Source organism: Heteronotia binoei, chromosome 6, assembly GCF_032191835.1.
Source record: "Heteronotia binoei isolate CCM8104 ecotype False Entrance Well chromosome 6, APGP_CSIRO_Hbin_v1, whole genome shotgun sequence".
Taxonomy (NCBI): domain Eukaryota; kingdom Metazoa; phylum Chordata; class Lepidosauria; order Squamata; family Gekkonidae; genus Heteronotia; species Heteronotia binoei.
This window is the reverse complement of record NC_083228.1, coordinates 50,603,587-50,623,525: the sequence shown is the minus strand read 5'-3', so window position 1 is coordinate 50,623,525 and position 19,939 is coordinate 50,603,587. Positions and strand designations below refer to the sequence as shown.

Genomic DNA, 19,939 nt, shown 5'->3' with positions numbered 1-19,939 from the left:
TCCAACATCTGTTCTGGGTAACTGGTAGATACCATTAAAGTTTGAATTGTTAAGCATATAGAGGCACAATTAGCATATTTTCTCCAAAGGGAAGTCCTACCTCACCAACCGTTTGGAGCTTTTTTACAATATTTAACAAGTATGCAGAAACAGGTGATTTGGCAAAAGTTACATACTTGGGCTTCCAAAAAGCTTTCAGTAAAGTCCTTCATCACGTTCCTGAGCAAATTAAATGGTCATGGGATAAGAAGCAGTAACTAAACTATAAATGGACTTGGTTAAATGAAAGGAAGCAGAGTGCAGGAGTAAATGGACAGCTCTCACAATGGAGGCAGGCAAGCAAGCAATGACCAAAGCTGTTTAATTTGTTCATAAACAACAGTACATGGGTAGCTACCATGCACTATTGATTTTACAAACTGAGTGTTGAACCCATTGCCATGGGATGTGGTGACAGCCACTAGCGTGGAGGGTTTTTAAAAGATATTTTAGTACTTCATGATCTGTCAGTTTCTATTAACCATGATGGCTAAATACAGTCTTCATGTTCAGAATTCCATTGCTGGCTGGGAGTAGTAAAAGGAGGCTTGTGTCTCTGTGTCCACAACTATGGCTCTTCTAAGAATCTAGCGAGTTGCTTTGGGACACATAATGCTGGACTAGATGGCTCATTGGTCTGATTCCACAGGGCTCTTGCTGTATCACCACCAGGAATTCCTCAATGAGAAGGTCATTAATAACAGAAACTTCCCAGAAAGACAGCTTGCTCACCACTATACTGATCTCCTCCTGCAGAGTGAAGGTGTGAGGAAGTATATTCTAAGCCACATTCTCAGCTCATGAGTTTGGCCAGTGCTTGATATGATTGTATCAATGCCATACATTCCCCAGAAACCCAAGGATTCAAGTCTGGAATATTATGAAAGTCTGTGACACCTCTGGTTCAATATAAAGTTCTTTTATGGTTTTTCCACACACAGGATGAGACTGGGGTCATTCTTTGCCCCAACCACATTAACAAGATTTGATAAAAACTGATACAAATGGTGCAAGAATGACATGGAGTGCAAAATGATTGAGAAATATGGAAAACCTTCCAAACAAAATACACAGATTGAGAACTGGTCTTCCTGACTACAAATGAAAATTCAAAGAAATGAAAATATACATATTCGTACATCCCTCTTGAAAAAACCACTGCTGCGAAGAACAATCTGAAACCCTACACAATTCATTCTAAGGGATACTGGTGCCAGTAGATATCAGCAGCATCTGATTTGTACTTTGAGGCCATTATCACAAGCTTTATGTAAGAGTGATAACGCATTTACTTCACTGAACAGTACTCCTATGCTGAAAAAAGTTAATTCATTTCACTTCTCCTTGGCTCTTCAATATCTCTTGCTGCAGACCATGCCTAATCTCTTTTAATGCTAGAGAGATAAAACTTCATATGAATGTGGGGTTGCTCCTATACAGATGAAAAGAGATCCCTCCCCCGATGTGGCAGGCACAGGAGGCATCTCTTTTTCACCTACATAGGAACAGTCCCACATTCACATGAATTCTTATCTCCAGAGCATCAACAACAGATACTGAAGAGCCAAGAAGGAACTAATAGAATTCAGAATGAAAATAATGCAGCTCTTTACAGAAAGGAACACACCATAACTGTAGCAGATCTGTTGCAGACATGCTTTCTTCCAAACTCTTCCTCAAGTCTTAATGTTTGCACCAAAAGCACATGATATTATAACACAACGCTACAAATAAATATCGATTGATTAGGCTTCTGGACCCAAGTCTGAGAGACAACATCATAGTTTTGTGGAGAATAAGAGAGTCCACAGCTGTTTGATCTTTCCTGTTCACCACCATGGTTCTAACTGAGACCCTAGGGCTGGCAAAGGCCTCAGATGCAGAGGAAGAAGAAAGCTAACCACATCTTGTTCCTCCTCCTCTCATCCCAAGTCTCTCCTCCACAGCCTGGAGAAAAGCTGAATCCTCCTACCTGGCTTGCCATTGGGCCCCTTATGCAGGCTAGGCTTAATTGTGAGCATGCCAACAGCCATCCCACACCTCCACCACTCAAAGGAGCTACTCATTGCCTGGCCCAAATGTCAGGGTAGCTGCTGTGGCCTGTATAAGTCTGGGAGAAGGTCTGGCCTCAGACAAGTTTGTAGGCAACAAGGCTGTGATCGCACACACACTAAATAATGCACTTTCAGAGTGATTTCTCACCGGCATTTGCTCTGCCCCTGCTCTTCTCCCAGCGCCAGCTCAAGCGATGGATTCCCCACTAGTTGCTTTGCGGGCGCCTCTTACATCACAGCTACTTCCTATTACCATTGCAGCAACAGTATGCTGGTTTTTTGGGGTTCCAGTTGCCGCAACGGAAATCGGAAGTAGCCCCGAAGCAAGAGGCACTGCAGAGCGACTGGTGGGGAATTGATGGTTTGTGCCAATGCAAGGAGAAGCACAGGGGCAGAGCAAATGCCAGTGAGGAATCACTCTCAATGCACTTTCCAACTCAATTACGCTGTGTGAATTGGTAAAATCCAATTGGAAAGTGTACTGAAAGTGGATTGAAAGTACATTATTCAGTATGTGTGATCACAGCCCAAATGTTGCAAATATGCTTTGACAAGCAAGTAGCCTCATATGTAATACTTTGGCATTCACAACTGGATTGGTAAACTTGGTGGTGAGACTGATCTGGCTGACAGTACTATTGAGACTGACAAGTCTTCACTGGCCACATAGGTCACATTTCTAGGCAAATTTCTCAGTATGAAAAAGGAACTGAGGAAGACACTTACTCTGTTCTGGCACATCAAAAGCACTGGATAACACAGATAACACAGTCAGTTTGCAAGTTATTTTTGGCCACATTTGCAAGCATTCAGGATTTTAGCTACAACGACTATCATGATGGCCAAAGCAACAAGATGTACTATCCAGATTTCAGAAGTTACTGTGATACAAAATTAGTATGCTTTTAGCTCATCCAGTTCATCTACTCTTAGGGTTGCCAACTCTGGGTATGGACATTCCTGGATATTTGGCAGGATTTGGGAAGGATGGACCTTAGCGGGACATAATGCCATTGAGTTGGCAATCCTATCTAACCTGAATTTTTAAAAAGCAGGTCATCTAAGGGTTATGCTGACCAGCATTTTTACGCTGTTTGCTGCATTAGAAAGGCGTGTGAACAAGACCCACATTACGACAATGGACAAAAGAGCTAACATAGTCTTGTTATAAAATTTGCCACATACTACACATACTACCAACTAACTATAAATTCTGAGAGAAAACCATTCATATCTTCAACACTTCATAATAGGACTAATGCAACAAAGGCCCCTGCAACTGTGTATGTGTTTAACAGGATTAACCATCTTATGATGACACATGGAATCAGGGATCATTTAATAGAATAAGAGGTGTCAGAGCTCATTAGCACAACTCATTTGCATATGCCACACACCTCTGACATCACTGGAAGGTGTACTAAATTATATCAGCTCAGCATCTATCTTAAAATGCTTCTTGAATTCTAATTGCCATAATAAAAAAATTACTACTTTTTAAATTACTTTTTCCTCTGTGGCCACAGTGGCATGATGAAGATTTTCATCTGTCTGCTCTATGTGTTTTGGTTATTTCTTAATTTTTGTGGGGAGAAATATTAGAAAGTTCGTCAAATCTTAAAGTTCAGGAAAATTCTCACAGGGGGGTTGAACAATGGCACTTATAGTTTCCGGAGCTCAGCTCCTGTGAGCTCCTGCCCAAAATGAGACCTGCATGGAATACACCTGATCAAAAGGCAACAATGCAAAATAGGATGTATGACTGGCACAACACGCACACACACCACTCAGACAACACAGAAACTAGACTGACATAAAGTTGCTCTAGGAATCAGAAATGCTACGGTTTTACCACACAGTTTCTGGCATTTCTCAGAGCTACCCTATACCGCTTCCTGGCAGCAGGCAACAAGAATTGCTGGTGGGAGGTCACCCTCCACAGTGGGAGGCCTGGCAACCCTCTACATAACAATTGTGACATCAGTAGAACAATGAAAATATTAAATAGAAGAAAAACAACACTTTCATTATCAGCACAAAATTAAAGCCAATGAAGTCAATGCTTTTAGAAGAATATAACTGTTTAGGATTGCATTGTTTGATGGTAAATTCCACAGAAATCCAAACATCTTTATGACTAAGTTTCACTTTCTTACTTCGATCAATAAAGTGACAAGCTTGTTATAAATTCTTCCTGTCTCAATGACTTCAACATTGTTGATTTCCCCAAAGCTTGAATATAATCATTTTTATATTAAATTTCTACCAGTTTCCATGGAAAGCAAATATTTTTAAAAGCACTGATACTTCACATAGCGCTATGCATGAAAACTGCAAATCTTTCTGTCAAGCATGCATATTAGTTTAGTAAGATACACCCCATCTTTCATTGCAGTTTACTTCGCAGAGATCCTGGAGCCACGCCTTGGCATCCTCGACCCCAAGTTCCAGAATCTATTCCATTAGGGGAGCAGAATCATCATGAAGTGAAGGAGATCTTAGATGCTAAGCTAAAGCAGGGAGTTTTATATTTTCTAATTAGATTGAAACATTTTTCTATAGCCCATGACGAATGGGTCGAGGGTTCAAATGTCAGAGCCAGAGCTGATTAAAAGATTCTATGCGAAACATCTGCACAAACCCCAGAGAAGATCTCAGGGGGGCAGTATGTCAAGCATGCATATTTCTAGGCACAATGGTGGGTTTTTAGACAGAAACGAGACCGTTGGTATCCACTGCCTCCCTCCCTTTTTCCCAAAGGTTGGGCAAACAGTAAATCCAACTAGCCCAAGGATGTTTACGCTGCAGCCTGGCTGTGAGGTGCCTCTCCTCCACATTCACACAGACAGTTCTTATCAGGTCTGGAAAAGGTGTGAGAAACAGAGATGTTTTTAATAATCTACATTCCTTAGTAGTAAACTAGATACTATGTACTAACCTTTGAACCCGTGACTCAAAATGCATCTGTATGTTATCCTTTGAACTAATCCTATATGGTAACAGTATAATCATGCATATGTCATTACTTCCAAGGATTCTGTCCTTGGTAAAGCTTCAGAGTTTCTACAATAAAGCAACTTTTGATTTTACAACAAAAGACTGATTATTGAGAAACATCGATGCTTGACACTTTCTAATGTTCACCTTGAATTTCATGGAAATTTGGGAAACAACTTAATTATATAAATACCTTTATCACTGCTCTTAGAAAATCATAGTATTGTTCACCCTTTTGACAGGCTATACTTACTAAATCTGAAATCTCGAGATTAGAAATCTCAAGATTTTCTAAGCAAATGACTTAAAGTAGAATTAGACAGATCCCTAACATGTAAGATGTTTCTATTAGCTTACAACACCCTTCAGAGCACCTGTTTGTCTTTGGAGGGTTTTGGCCACTGTGTGACACAGAGTGTTGGACTGGATGGGCCATTGGTCTGATCCAACACGGTTTCTCTTGTTCTTATGTACAATGTTCCCATGTCGATGTTTCTAGAAGCAATCCTAAGTAGTAGTAAATCCCTTTTATTCAATAGGGCTTTCTCCCAGGATTGGGTTCTTGAGACTGCAGCATACATTTTCAAAAACATGCCTTTGGATGGTGGTATTTTAAAAGAGAACGGTTACCTTTTCCCTAAAAAAAGGCCAGATTTGAATATAAACAGGGGGAAAAGCTACCACATATGCTAAGGCATATATTCTAAACCCAACACAAAAACTAATTACTCTCTTAAAAGTCTTAATTATAGAAGAATGCAATCTACCAACCATAACTTTTACAACTGATGAGATCAATTGGATACATGGGAGCAGAGATTGGTAATTTGTTCCCCAAGGCTATTTATGCAGAGTGGGTTTCTGTTCTATTTGTTGGTTTAGACATTTATGTACTTGTTAAGAACACCACAGCAGTAAAACAAATAATACAATTTAAACCTGTATTTGATTCATGCAGATAACAAAACTGGGAAAACAACACTGATAGAAGCTTCTGTGTATTCTCTCTCCAAAAGGAAACTTCAGCAAAAACATGGATGTAGTCCAGAATCTTTCCTAACCATAAAAAGAGGGGGAAAGTCTTCTAGTCATTTCTGGGGGAAATACTGCTACATACTATCTCTAATTGTGGTCTCCAAGAAGTTACCAAGACTGAGTCCACACAGCAACATCTGAGTTGATGTTTGTATATAAACATGCATATGTGACATAACAAGCATATACGACCACTGCATAGGAAGGTTAGGTTCTACACAATTGTTATCATTGCTGCTGGCTACAGCATCTAGGTTGGGATTTTCCCCCTCTACTTTTCCAGATATAAGCTTGGACATAGCCAGAGGCACATGCCAAAGGACTTTTACCCTTAGCTTGTGGCTTGTGCCTTTGAATGTGGGATCACTAGATTCAAGACCAGCCCAATGTATAATTGAGTACTTTATGGTTGTTTTATTTAAATATTTTTCTTTTTTCTTCTGTTGAGCTTTCCTATTGATGTTGTTAGCAGCTTCGAATTTCTTTGGAAAGAATCATTGAAAAAACATAATATGGAAGTTAATACGAACAGCCAAAATTACAACTAACCTGTGAATAAAAAATCTTCATTGGTTTCCACTGTTCACCATCCAGAAGATAAGGAACTATTATGTCATAATGCTGTCGCCTGCTCTTCAAAATCCGTTTCCTATAGAATTCCAGTTTACTATTCGCATCTTCTCCTAGAGTTGAAACAAAAAGCATATTATTATTTAAAAGACAGAATACACAATGCAGAACATCATTAACCAAAATAAATTGAAAATGTGATGAGATAATGCAACTTTCCATTTAAATCAATGAGAAGCAATTAAGGAAGTGATGATACCCAGGTAAAGGCATTTATACAGAATACCTTTTTCTGTTGGTCCCATAGAGTTTTATCATGCATTCTAAAGCATCCCTGGCATGGCACTCTAGGAAGCACAGTAAAATTCTATGGTACCATAGAGTTTTATTGCAAGTCCTAGAGCATCCCTGGTGTGATGTCCCTGGCAGAATGATGTCACTTCCAGGTGACATCATCATGCTGCACAACAGAGAACAGTCCCCCAAGCATTGGCAACCCTAGAAAGGGATCACCAGTAAGATTGCCAGGTGTGTGTTGGAAAACATCTGGAGACTTTGGGGGTGGAGCCAGGCAGGACTGGATCTACATGTTTTTCGAGGGGGGGGCAAAATTAAAAAATGATGCCCCCCTTATGGGCCATTCTATTTTATGGTCCCGTAGAATACAATGGACTCCATACCCAATTTGGCGCCCCCTCCCATCCGTTGGCACCCAGGGCAAGCACCCCCCTCTGCCCCCCCCTTAGATCTGGCCCTGGAGCCAGGAGAGAGTGGGGTTTGTGAGGGGAGGACCCTCAGCACGGTTCTATGCCATAGAGTCCCCCCTTCAAAGCAACCATTTTATCCAGGGGAACTGATCTCTGTCAGCTGAAGATCAGTTGTAAAAACAGGAGATCTCCAGTTGCCAACTGGAGGTTGGCAACTCAGGGAAACCGCTGCAATCCTAGATGGAAACTCACCAGTGGCAAAGACATTGTTGTGAAAATGGTTTTAACCATGTACTGTGAGATATTTCTTTTGGGAACAGAGAATGTGGGTTAAGAATGTGAATCTATCTACCTCAAGAATTCTACAGATTTTACTGCATGTGCAGTTTTAGACAGTTGGATGACAAAGAGGGCCATTTTTAAGAAATCAGTTTGTCTGAAGACTATATTGCTAATGGCCCTGTTCTATGCATGATTATTTGAAAGCAAATCTTGCAGAATTCAGTGGGCCTTACTCCCAACCCAAGTAAGTGTGCATAGGATTTCAGCCAAATTCAAGACCCATATCATTGAGACATTTCACATAAACAAATCTAACAAAGCACTTGCAGGTGCAATGGAATTTAAGAAAAGAATTTTATCTGGAAGCCTTTCAAACATCCTCATGTATGTTGCTCATACAGCTAAAAAAATGGTGGTGCAAAAGAAACAAGCAATGTATGGTAATTGTCTTCAGTAAAACACTGTTTAAGAACTATTTGCTCTAAGACTTGTTTAAAATGCATTGTTCCATCAGTGCTATATAATATGAATAGTTTAGTTATGCTGTTTCCCTATAGCATAAAAGTTCTTCTCAAACTGGACAAGACGGATTGAAAAAAGGATGTCAAGTTGGACTCCTTGGCTCAGTCCTGATACACCATCTAAATTTGTTATTAGCTCACCATCCAAACTAGTGGTGAATATTTATTTATTGTATGTAACATGCTGATTGTGCCAGGAGGTTCTCAAAATTTATTTATTTCTATTCTTTCAAATTATATTCCGTCCTCCCTGCAAATGGGCTCAGGGCAGATCACAAAGTAGGTTCTAAAGCACATCAAATACAACATTACAGAGAGCTAAAAACAATTTTAAACAACATAAATTAAAACAGGTCACAGTGTTTGTCTATGTGCATACATTGATGTACATCAACCAAAAAAGCATAACAATGAGAAAACTTCAAGTTTTAAAGTCTAAAAATGTATCCGTAACCGTCAAACTACAAAGCAGATACAAAACCATAGCAGGCACAGAACATAACACACTAGAAACAAACTTCAGAAGCTTTTTTCAGAGGGCTGGTGACAACGTAAAAATAAATAAGCTAAGAGTGATTAAACATCTTTTGGCAGGGAGTTCCAGTGGCTGTAATAACTGAGACCGCATAAAATGACACACCAAAGAATATGGTTGATGTAAATTTAAAGCTGGACACATAGCCGTATGGAGAATTCTCCTTCACAACAGCAATGGAAAGAAGAGGCTACAAATTATATCACATCAATTTTTTAAAACTGCCATTTTTCTGCCTACCATTTATACGAGTGACTCCCTACATAGTGCCCACTGATGTGCTTCTTGGTGCCCACACCCCTTTTCCTCAGAACATCTCTTCCTCTTATCAAAGAGCCAGTCTTGGCTTTCCCCTTAATTACTGGAGTAAGAAGTGGCCTCAGGGGATATCACCTTTGGGTCTGCTGAGAGCATCCATTCAGAAGTAACTGCCCCCATCACAGCAGGATACTTGGCTTGGAATGGACCAACTTTTTGTAACTGGAGGTATACCACTTCAAAATTACAGGTAGGTGCTGGCATGAATTCAAAAAACTCTCTGTACATTGAAAACGATATATCTTAGATAGGGCTTCTCAGCTAGTCTTTTTTCATGGTATCTAGGTTTCTACGAGCACAGATTTTTATCATTGAGGAACATCCAGTCATTGAATATATGAAATATGAAGTGGACACAGCCTGGACACAGCAGGTTTACATTACCCAGTCCTGATGTTTGCTGGGAAACAACATGAGGACTTTGTCTCTCACACAGGAGTTTTGTGTTTTCTCGATGCACAGTGGCTCTTTTCTGTTGCTATGAGAACATGCAGGGAAAAGTGGCTGTAGCCTTCACCCACCCCAGGCACTGCTTTCACATTCTCAAACTTCCTCATGGAGCTGATAATGGCTGTCTTGTAAAAACCTTATTACTTACAGAGCTAAACAAAAGCTTGACAATGGAACTTATAACTACTCCATGGCACAGTTTGAGGACATAAAAAATTGGAAAAGGGGGATATAGCCACTTTTCCTTACCTGCGGTGGTCACTCACAAACAGAAAGTAGCTGGTGTGAATTTACAAGGCACAACTTGCACCATCATGTAATACAAAGTCCTCATATTGCTCCCCAGCAAACACAAGGACTTTGACTGAGGGTCCATCTACACATTACATTCTATTATGGCCAAAGCTTCAAAATATTAGTGAATAGGAATTTCCACCACCCCACCCCCCTCAAAGTCCTGCCTTCTGTGTGTATGTACAATAAATAAGCTCACATTACTGGAATTTCCACACATACTCAAAGCCATAGGAAGAAATGGCATGCTTAACGGCACAGAAAGAAATGGCACATAAAGGAAAAGGAATGTGTTGGCCATAGGTGACTCCCTGCTGATGGGTATGGAACATCATGTGTCCAGGCCTGACCCGCCCTCCCTCCCCAGCTCAAGAGGTGTGTTGCTCCTCAGGTACAAAACTTAAAAATATTACCAACAGGATTCCAAAATTTATGAAACCCACAGTACACTACCTATCCATGATGGTTGATGTGGGAACCAATGACACAGCTGTGAACACCATCAAAAACATTAAGGCTAAGAAGCTCCCAGGAGGAAGCTGAAGGGAATGGGGGCACAGGTGGCCCCCATTCTTCGATCTTCCTGTCATAAGAAGGGGAACACAATGGAAACAGATGATAACAGAAGTGAACCATTGGCTGCATTGGTAGTGCCAGCAGGATTCTGGGATCACAGGCTAGGTTTTCTGTATGATAACCTACTAGTATATGATGGACTTCATCTGTCAATGTCAGTGAAGAATATGTTTGGCAGAAACCTGGAGAAAGTCATCAAGAGGGCTTTAAACTGATGGGAAGAAGATAATCAACACAGCGATTTAAATGGAAAGCAAATACCAAAGGCTCACCTGGATGGCTGGTTCTAATGGAGCCAAATGCATGAGGCTTCATGTGTCTATGTAGGAATGCCCAAAGCTTGGGCAATAAGAAGGAAGAGCTTGAGATTCTAATTCAGACAGAGAGATATGATTTAGTAGGGTGTCACAGGGTTCAGTTCTGGGCCTGGTACTTTTAAATATTTTTTATCAATGATCTGGATGAGGATATGGAAGGGCTACTCATTAAATTTTCAGATGACACCAAATTGGGAGAAGCAGCAAACACACCAGAAGATAGAGGTAAAATCAAATGAGATCTGAATACACTGGAAAAGTGGATGGATGTGAACAAGATGCAATTTAACAAGGATAAGTGCTGAGTTCTACATTTAGGTAACAAAAACAAGTAACACACATGCTGGAGGGGGGATGCACTTCTGGATAGCAGTGTGTGTGAACAAGATCTTGAGGTACAGGTAGATAATATATTAAATATGATCAGCTAGTGTGATGCAAAAAAGGCTAATGCGCTCTTGGGGTGTATCAATGGAGGCATAACATCCAAATCACAAGATGTCATAGTCACGTTGTACACTGCATTGGTCAGGCTGCACCTGGAGTATTGTGTGCATTTCTGGAGGCTTCACTTCAAGAAGGATGTGGACAGAATGGAGCGGGTGCAAAGGAGAGCAACAAGGATGATCAGGGGCCTGGAGACCAAGCCCTATGAGGAAAGGCTGAGGGACTTGGGAATGTTCAGTCTGGAGAAGAGGAGGTTGAAGGGGGACATGATTGCTTTCTGAGTATTTGAAGTGCTGTCACTGAGAGGAGGGTGGAGAACTATTCCTGTTGGCACCAGAGAAGGGTTAATGGGTTTAAATTAAGGGTGGGAGGTTATCAATTATATAGGAAAAACTTTTTTGTTCAACAGCTTAACAAGGGAAGTGGCGAGCTCCCCCTCATTGGCAGTCTTTAAAGCTGTTGGGGATGATCTAGGGTGATAGTGCATTGAGCAGGGGGTTGGACTAGATGGTCTGTATGGTCCCTTCCAACACTATGATTCTACTTTGCACAAAGGATTTAACAATATTAATCCAGATTTTTAATATAATCTCTCCCCTCCCCCGGTAATTCTTCTTAAATCTAATATTATATCCTTCTCTGAGCAAAAACTTACAGCTGTGCTCCATTTAACAAGCCAGCAGACTTTTGTTCAATGGCAGATTTAATTCTCAATTATCTCAGTGGTTTCAAACTCTTATCTAGAACATGCAAGTTGCAAAGTATTTAAGAACCCTAGGTGTCCAAGATGCACATTAGTGAAAGAATCATCTCAAAGAGAGAAGACATAAACCCTAATTGAGCTAAAGCTGTGTGTACTGCAGATTCAGATTACTTTGATTAATACTGCAATGTCAAAAAAGTCAGTCATCTCCTAGCAAGGGGTTTCTGCACTTTAATCCCAGTTTGCTAATCACATTAATGATATTGCATCTACCAAAGGAACATCTGTCAAATGTAATGGGTCAGGAAACAGAATTTCTGTGGACCCTAAATTATCAAGCATGGCCATCACTTTTAGATCATACTGATTTTAAATAGAACAATTAGACATGTGCTGAAAAGTTTCTTACTGAAGGGTCTTAAAATTATGCCTGGGCTGCAGTTACATTTCAGCTATGTATGTTAGTGTTTTGTACATGTATCAACCATTACATCTTTCAAAATCTTACTAGGAAAAGTCCAATACTTTTTTTCTCAAGAAGTAAATTCACTGAGCTCAGAGTAAGTCCACTTGAGAGTAAGTCCACATAAGATTCCAATCAGTCAATTACATAAAAATATGAGAAGTGTCAATTTGGGAGATTATGAAATATCATTCTTTCTATTCATGCTATTAAATCAAATCCAGTTGTTTACAATAAACTCTTTTTTTGGAATTCTCATATTCAGCATTTGATAAAATGTGTCATTTTAAATCATGCAGAAAATATATCAAGTTCTTTGCATCCACTCTCTACACTTTTTATAAATCCTTTTCAATATCTTGCAGCAGCACTCTACAAATCCATTCACCCACTAGCCATTGGTGAGCATGCTTTGTTATCCTGGCAATTTAGAAGGAGCAATAGGGCCACATGCATTCACAGATTATGACAGCAAAGGCAAAACAGCTGCAGAGTGGTTGACAGGGCAACGGGGTAGAGCCCAGTAAAGTCTAGATGTTTGGCTAGAGCTGTTTTATATGATTTCTATATACTTTTCCAGCAGAGAGAAATATTTCCCCCATCTAACTAGTATAAAGGCCAATTAATCTAGACATTACCAGTGGGAACTTGTTCCACCAGGTAGGAGCCAGGACAGAAAATGCCCTGGCCTGGGGTGAAGCTAAGTGAACTGGAGTCATTATAGGTCCTATTGTTTCTATATCCAACACATTCTGTATTCCATCTACAAATGGAAGACTAGTGTCTGCTCTATGATGCCCTGAAGCATCTATTTCCCTGATCCCTTTGTTTTTCTGTGCTGATCATCTAGCCTAATGATGAGCTCTGAAGCTTGAAAAATTGCCGACTTGCTTTTGATATTTTAGTTTGTTCTTAATAAAAAGATACACTGACTATACCAATAAGAAAATAAGCAAATATGAGGGAAGAAATAGCAGTTTGATTTAGAAAAGAAGACAGAGCTATCAATTCACCAAAAGATGAAGCTCCCTAGTTACAGGTCTCTCACTGGTAACCTGACATGAGAGGGAATCTGTGTTGTATATGGTGGTATATCAAGCAAAATATTACAGTCCTCCATTGCTGTGTCTCATCCAAGGAAAGCCAAACCTGAGAAGTGCTGCTCCTGGAACTTCTCCTAGTTCAGAAAAGAGACGAGGATACTCATTCATTCAGATTAACGGCCCATAGCCAGTATGCACAGAAAGGTACTACAACAATCGCACACAAAAAGAAAACATTCCTGCAATTAAAAACACAAAATTACAACAGCTTGTCAAATCAGGATCCCATATTTACTTGAGAAATATATATGGAGTACAATTTTATCACTTGAGCACAAAACTTCACTATTTTCTTCGTAGTCTCCATGTTCACATCAGAGAGAGATATAACAATACAGTAGAATCAGTCAGGACAAGGAATGCATCAATTCATAGTTTCCATTTAATCTCTCAAAAGCAGTGGGAATGCTTTACATGCCTTCAACTAATATGGATTGACAGAGCATCCATAATACGTCACATCAGCCATGAGTCCTTACCTGTTTTAATGTTAGGAAAAAACAATCCCACTACCCTATTTAGCTACAAATCCTTAAAGTTACTCTTCGGCTTTTCATAATATAACAAACTATGTCCAGGTAACATCAAAAGTGAAACCCGATAAATAACTTCCTTTGAAAAAAAGTGGAGTTTGTCGCTGTGAAATGAGAAATTTTGGGCTCTGCTGCAGATTTCTTCTCAGCTCACTAGAGCAGTTACAACCACTTGAAATGAAATGACTTCATTTTCACTTCAGCTATTTTACAAGATTCATAATGCTTGAATCCATGAAAACTTCACAAAGTTTTATTTTTAAAAAAACACAAATAGCAACATACCATTCCCTATTTTTTCCCCACTGGTGGATTAACTGCTATGCCTTTTAAGAAAAAAAAGGGAGAACTTGGGGAGGTATCTTTACTAATTGCCAGTTACTAATAGTTCTTTAAAGCTGAACATGCAGGGCTTTTTTTGAGCAGGAATGCACAGGAACACAGATCTGACTAGCTTGGTGTCAGGGGTGTGGTCTAATATGCAATGAATTCCTGCTGGTGTTTTTCTACGAAAAAGTCCTATGAACATGAATATGTCAAGGATAAGCATATTAAAAGGAATCCAGATTCTTTAACAAACCAGAATTAACATAGCCAAGGTAACTCATTTCAGCATATTACAGTATGCAGGTTATCTGGGTACCCCATTCTGTCAGATGTAAGTTACTCTCAATTTCCACTAGGATTACTAGGTCTGTGTCTGAAAATACCTGTGGGTGGAGCCAGGAGAGGGCAGGGTTTGGGGAGGGGAGGGGAGGGGAAGGGAAGGGCCTCAGCATGTCACAATGCCATAGAGTCCACCCTTCAAAGCAGCCATTTTCTCCAAGGGAACTGATCTCTGCCAGCTGGAGATCAGTTGTAAAAGTGGCCTCACCTGGAGGCAGGTAACCCTAATTTCCACATATGCAATACCCAATTTGGATTGGAACTTCACAAGGAAGAAGGGGCTTCAGCCTTCACCTTGGACTATTTTCCTGATCTGACACGGCTCCAGGAAGGTATTATTTGCTGAACTAGAGAAACTCACTGTACACAGTGTTCCCAGTCTGAACCGGACACTATATGCATGGTAATGGAAGAAAAACTGCAACACAAGCTCGAATAAAGGTAAAACAGAAGACCCAGACACAAACTGCATAGAAAATAATGCATGAATTGGCCATTTTATAGGCAGCTTTATTTATAAGCTATATGTGAAGGTCAATCAACAAGAAAGGAACTAGATTTGTGATATGTGAGAGTCTACCTATGATGAAGTAAGAATGAGGTATGCTAACTGCACAAACTCTTACAAAGGCCAGCTTGTTCTAGCTAAGACCATACCTCTACATAGGAGCAGATGCAAAGAGCAGCTGCATGGCAAATGTTCAATGTAACATCTAGTTAAGCTTATAAGGCAGGTTTGCTGCCATCCTATGGCAAGTCTCCACACCACTGCTCTCCATGTCATGAAGGGAAGGGTGGTGGTGACCAATAGAGAAAGAGACCATTCAAAGTTACGCTTACATCAGGGAGCATGTATCATGTAGATACTTAATAAAGTTGCCTCAACATGAAAGGAAACATGTGTTTCAGCCATACATTTCTAAGACTCATGATGAGCAGGGGGTTTTTTTGTAGAAAAAGTCCAGCAGGAACATATTTGCATATTAGCCTACACCACCTGACACCAAACCAGCCAGAACTGCATTCCTGTGCATTCCTGCTAAAAAAAGCTCTTATGATGAGTAATGTCAAAAACCATTTAAATCGCTGTGTTGATTTCAGAAATTTACTTACAAATAACTAGTTAGTGGTCTTCCCTGTCTCATCCAAATTCTCACGAGGAACACCATAACATGCCATTTTGTTTTTTCTTTAGATTTTTGTATGTTCTAAGCCTTTTTACTGGGCCCACTTTGTTGTTTTAATTTAAAAGCAGAAATGATGGAAGAAAACAGAAAATGACATGAAACACTCAGGGCCGGCCCTAGACTGTCTGGCACCCTACGCAAGGCTAACTTCTGGCACCCTCCTCCCTGCACTGATAACATCACCAAGTCACAGGGGGCACCCAACTTGGCACTCCCATAAGGACAGCATCCTAGGCAATTTCCTAGTTTGCGTAGTGGCAGGACCAGCTCTGGAAACACCCATGGGTTTGATTTTTGCCAAAGAGTAGGGCTGCCAATCCCCAGGTGGGAGCGGGATCCCCTGCGTTGGAGGCCCTCCCCCCACTTCAAGGTCATCAGAAAGCTGGGGGGGGGGAGGGAAATGTCTTCTGGGCGCTCCATTATTCCCTATGGAGACCGATTCCCATAGGGTATAATGGAAAATTGATCTGTGGATATCTGGGGCTCTGTTTTTTGAGGTAGAAGCATCACATTTTCAGCATACCATATGGTGCCTCTCTTCAAGCCCCAAGTTTCAAAAAGATTGGACTGGGGGTTCCAATTCTATGAGCCCCCAAAGAAGGTGCACCTATCCTTCATTATTCCAAATGGACATAACATATGAACATATGAAGCTGCCTTATACTGAATCAGATCCTTGGTCCATCAAAGTCAGTACTGTCTTCTCAGACTGGCAGCGGCTCTCCAGGGTCTCAAGCTGAGGTTTTTCACACCTATTTGCCTGGACCCTTTTTTGGAGATGCCAGGGATTGAACCTGGGACCTTCTGCTTCCCAAGCAGATGCTCTACCACTGAGCCACCATCCCTCCCCTAAATGGAGGGAAGGCATTTAAAAGGAGTGTGGTCCTTTTAAATGTGATGGTCAGCACTTCCTTTGGAGTTCAATCGTGTTGTCCCACCCTTGCTCCTGGCTCGACCCCCAAAGTCTCCAGACATTTTTTGAGTCGAACTTGGCCACCCTACCAGGAGAGTGAAAACAAAACAAGGGTTTTTAATTTGAAACCCTAGGACTGCAGATGTGATAGAATTACTATTTTCTCTCTCACACAGCTGTACTCCTTGCTGGATTCCACTGAACAAATTCCAGTTAGCTTTGCAAAGTCATTTAACTTAGTTATTTTATATGCTCATAGAAGAAACTATTAAAAGATATGGTGGGAATTTCTATTTGATCAGTACTAAACCATTTTAAAAGCTGTATCAAGATATTAACATTAAAAAAAAAATTAATGGTCTTTTGTATCCAGAATGTTAGTTTTTTTTACCAGTGACTTGAAAGTAGAGATATAATACATTTAAAACAAAAGAATACTACCATGCATTTGTTATAGACAGTGTTGGATGGCTCAAGAAAATAATCTACTACAGTTCAAATACCCACAGGAGGTCTTTTCATATACATCAGTCCCCAAATACAAATAATTCTGACCACAATATGCTGACAGCAGATGTTGCTTCACACTAAGGACTCAGAGGCCACGATGGGGGCTCCAGTTGATTCATACAGTCCACTCAGCCATTCACCAAGCACATCCGCTGAGTCACTGAAAAGAAAGCTTTTAACCTGACTTTATGCCGTTTCTTATCTCTACAGTACTTATAATACAACTCCCATGTTTTCTATAATCAGGGAAATAAATTTCTACAGCAGTATTTCTCTTTCTGAAATGTACAGGTACTCAAATTTTGTGATATAAAAGTCCATAGCCTGTGAAGACAAGACATGTTATGCCATGCTATTAAACGAATAGATCGACTCTTATGTAGGCTGCAAAAAAGAAACAGCTTTTGACGAAAAGTCAGAAAATGGTTTACATGCATATTACCAGAAACAATATGAAAAAAATACAAGCTACAACCAACATCTGTCTGTCATTTTTAACAGGATTTAGTACCAAACATAACACAGCTTTTCTAGAAGCACAGGATGGGATCCAGGTAACACATACAGCAAGCTTCTCTTTATATTTGTATCCAAGTTCCCCATCCCCACTCCCAACTGAAATCTCTGGTTTATCAGTGTGTGCTTCTTTTCTGAAAATCTAACACAAATGCCTCTGGATATGTAAATACCCAGTCATAATAGGCAGTGACATGCATGCAGTCCTTTCTCTCGCAAATATATATTATTTCACAACCACATCACATTCACATTGAGCTGCTTCTTCAAGCAGAAGCAGAGACTTCTTATGTAGGCAGCAATAGAAATGTGTATGATTGTGGAGGCTGGAAAAAAAAACCCACAACAATCTGCAAGTCATGATTACTGTGTACACAGCACCTGCACACACCACGGGGAGACAGAGAAGGAGCTTATGTGTATGCACATAAGGGTTGTGAGTCCTAGGGTTGTGAGCCACCAGGGGGTGGCTGGACATCTCCTACTTTTTCAACTGATCTCCAGGCAATAGACAGCAGTTTACCTAGAGAAAACGGCCACTTTAGAAGGTGGACTCTATGGTATTATACCATATTAAAGTCCCTCCCCAAACAACATCCTCAGGCTCCACCCCCAAAATCTCCAGGTATTTCCCAGCCGAGAGCTGGTAACCCTATGGCTCACCCAACTGCTTATGAGAGGACTTCAGGAAAAGAATACTGCTAGTGCTCAGGCATGTTACAGATAGGTTTCTAAGCTCAACTCAGATTCTACACCTTTTATAGGCAGTGGAGATATGCAAAGTCACCGCATACACAAAAATGTATCAAACCATTAAAATATCCAGTGACTGAACTATCATCACTCTGCTACAGCATTATTACCATCAGCCACAATGTCAGCTGTTTTGATAAATCCAGAAAGGAGCCAGGTCTCTTTGTGGAACATTTCACGAATCATTCAGCCCGGCACAATCTTTTACCACCCATTCAGCCACAACAAAAGGATGGGGCTTGCCTAGCAATTAGACCAGCCAGTTTTGTCTTCCTTGTCAAGCAACATGGTCAGTATTAGCTGCAGTAGAGGCACATTCCTATTTGCAGATCAGAAGACTGGGCCTTCTGTGGCAAAATGATAAATAACCCATACAGTAAACCTTTCCAAAAGCAGAAAGTTAACTAGGCTGAAAAACAAAAATAAAGAAGCCACCAGTTAAATAGGCCATCCAGACAGTGAAACTTTCAGGAATAACCTAAAAAAGAAAACTAAAAAGCAAATGCTAACAGGACATTTGAGAACAATGGTATTTATATGAGACAGGAAAGCGTGCCAGTACGAAATAAAGGCTGTGAAGCTGAACTGCATAAAGAGATACAGATAGAGAAAGGTACGTCATCTGGACAGAGACATAAAGTCAGATAGTAAAAATTCATGACAGCTCAATAAAAAGGAGAGTGCAGATAGATGCTCAGGAAGAGATTAAGAAAGAGCCTACACATTTCAAGTTAGGTTGTATGTAGAATGCTCAGGAAGAGATTAAGAAAGAGCCTACACATTTCAAGTTAGGTTGTATGTAGAATGCTCAGGAAGAGATTAAGAAAGAGCCTACACATTTCAAGTTAGGTTGTATGTAGAATGCTAATTGCCTCCTATATATTTGAGAAACAAAATATTTTTTTGAAAAACACGTAAAATGTGGCTATGACCTTCACATCAACCACTGGAAGTTATTTACAGAAATACTGAAACATTAATGGCCTAATAATTTATACATAGCCAAGTAGTCTCTGGCAATTGGTCACATTCTGTATACTAGAACCCAGTTGTACCAGCTTTGGTCAAGCATATTTTGCCAAAAACAAAACTGAAAAAGTAAAAGTATTACATTTTTTAAAATAAAAAGAATACAGCACTGAGCTTTACTCTAAATTTTATCTGGCATGACAAAATATAATATATTTGCATGTTTCCGATCTTTATAAAACATCAGCTCATTAGTCATTTAAATAATTATTTTTTTCATTGAAATCTTACTTATCTAGATAACACTGCTGTGTTGAGCTTTAATTTTTACTTTTAGTGTGCACTGAAAGTAGCTTTAATTCAAACCCTCCTCTGAAATATGCATTTTTATTCTCTGTCCACATATACAGAGAACGAGAGAGAAAATGTTTTCTACAAGTCATTAGCTAGATATACAGAAGAGAACATTTTGTTCATCTTC

The 19,939-nt window shown here is 40.0% G+C and overlaps 1 protein-coding gene across 1 annotated transcript in view; it reads right to left on the bottom strand.

Annotated features, from left to right (window-relative positions):
• ADAM12 (ADAM metallopeptidase domain 12) overlaps positions 1 to 19,939 on the bottom strand; it is a 359,573-nt gene that overhangs the window by 305,103 nt on the left and 34,531 nt on the right. The window contains exon 2 of the mRNA XM_060241431.1: positions 6,675 to 6,808. Within this exon, the coding sequence (XP_060097414.1) occupies positions 6,675 to 6,808 (134 nt within the window). The remainder of the gene's footprint in view (positions 1 to 6,674; positions 6,809 to 19,939) is intronic.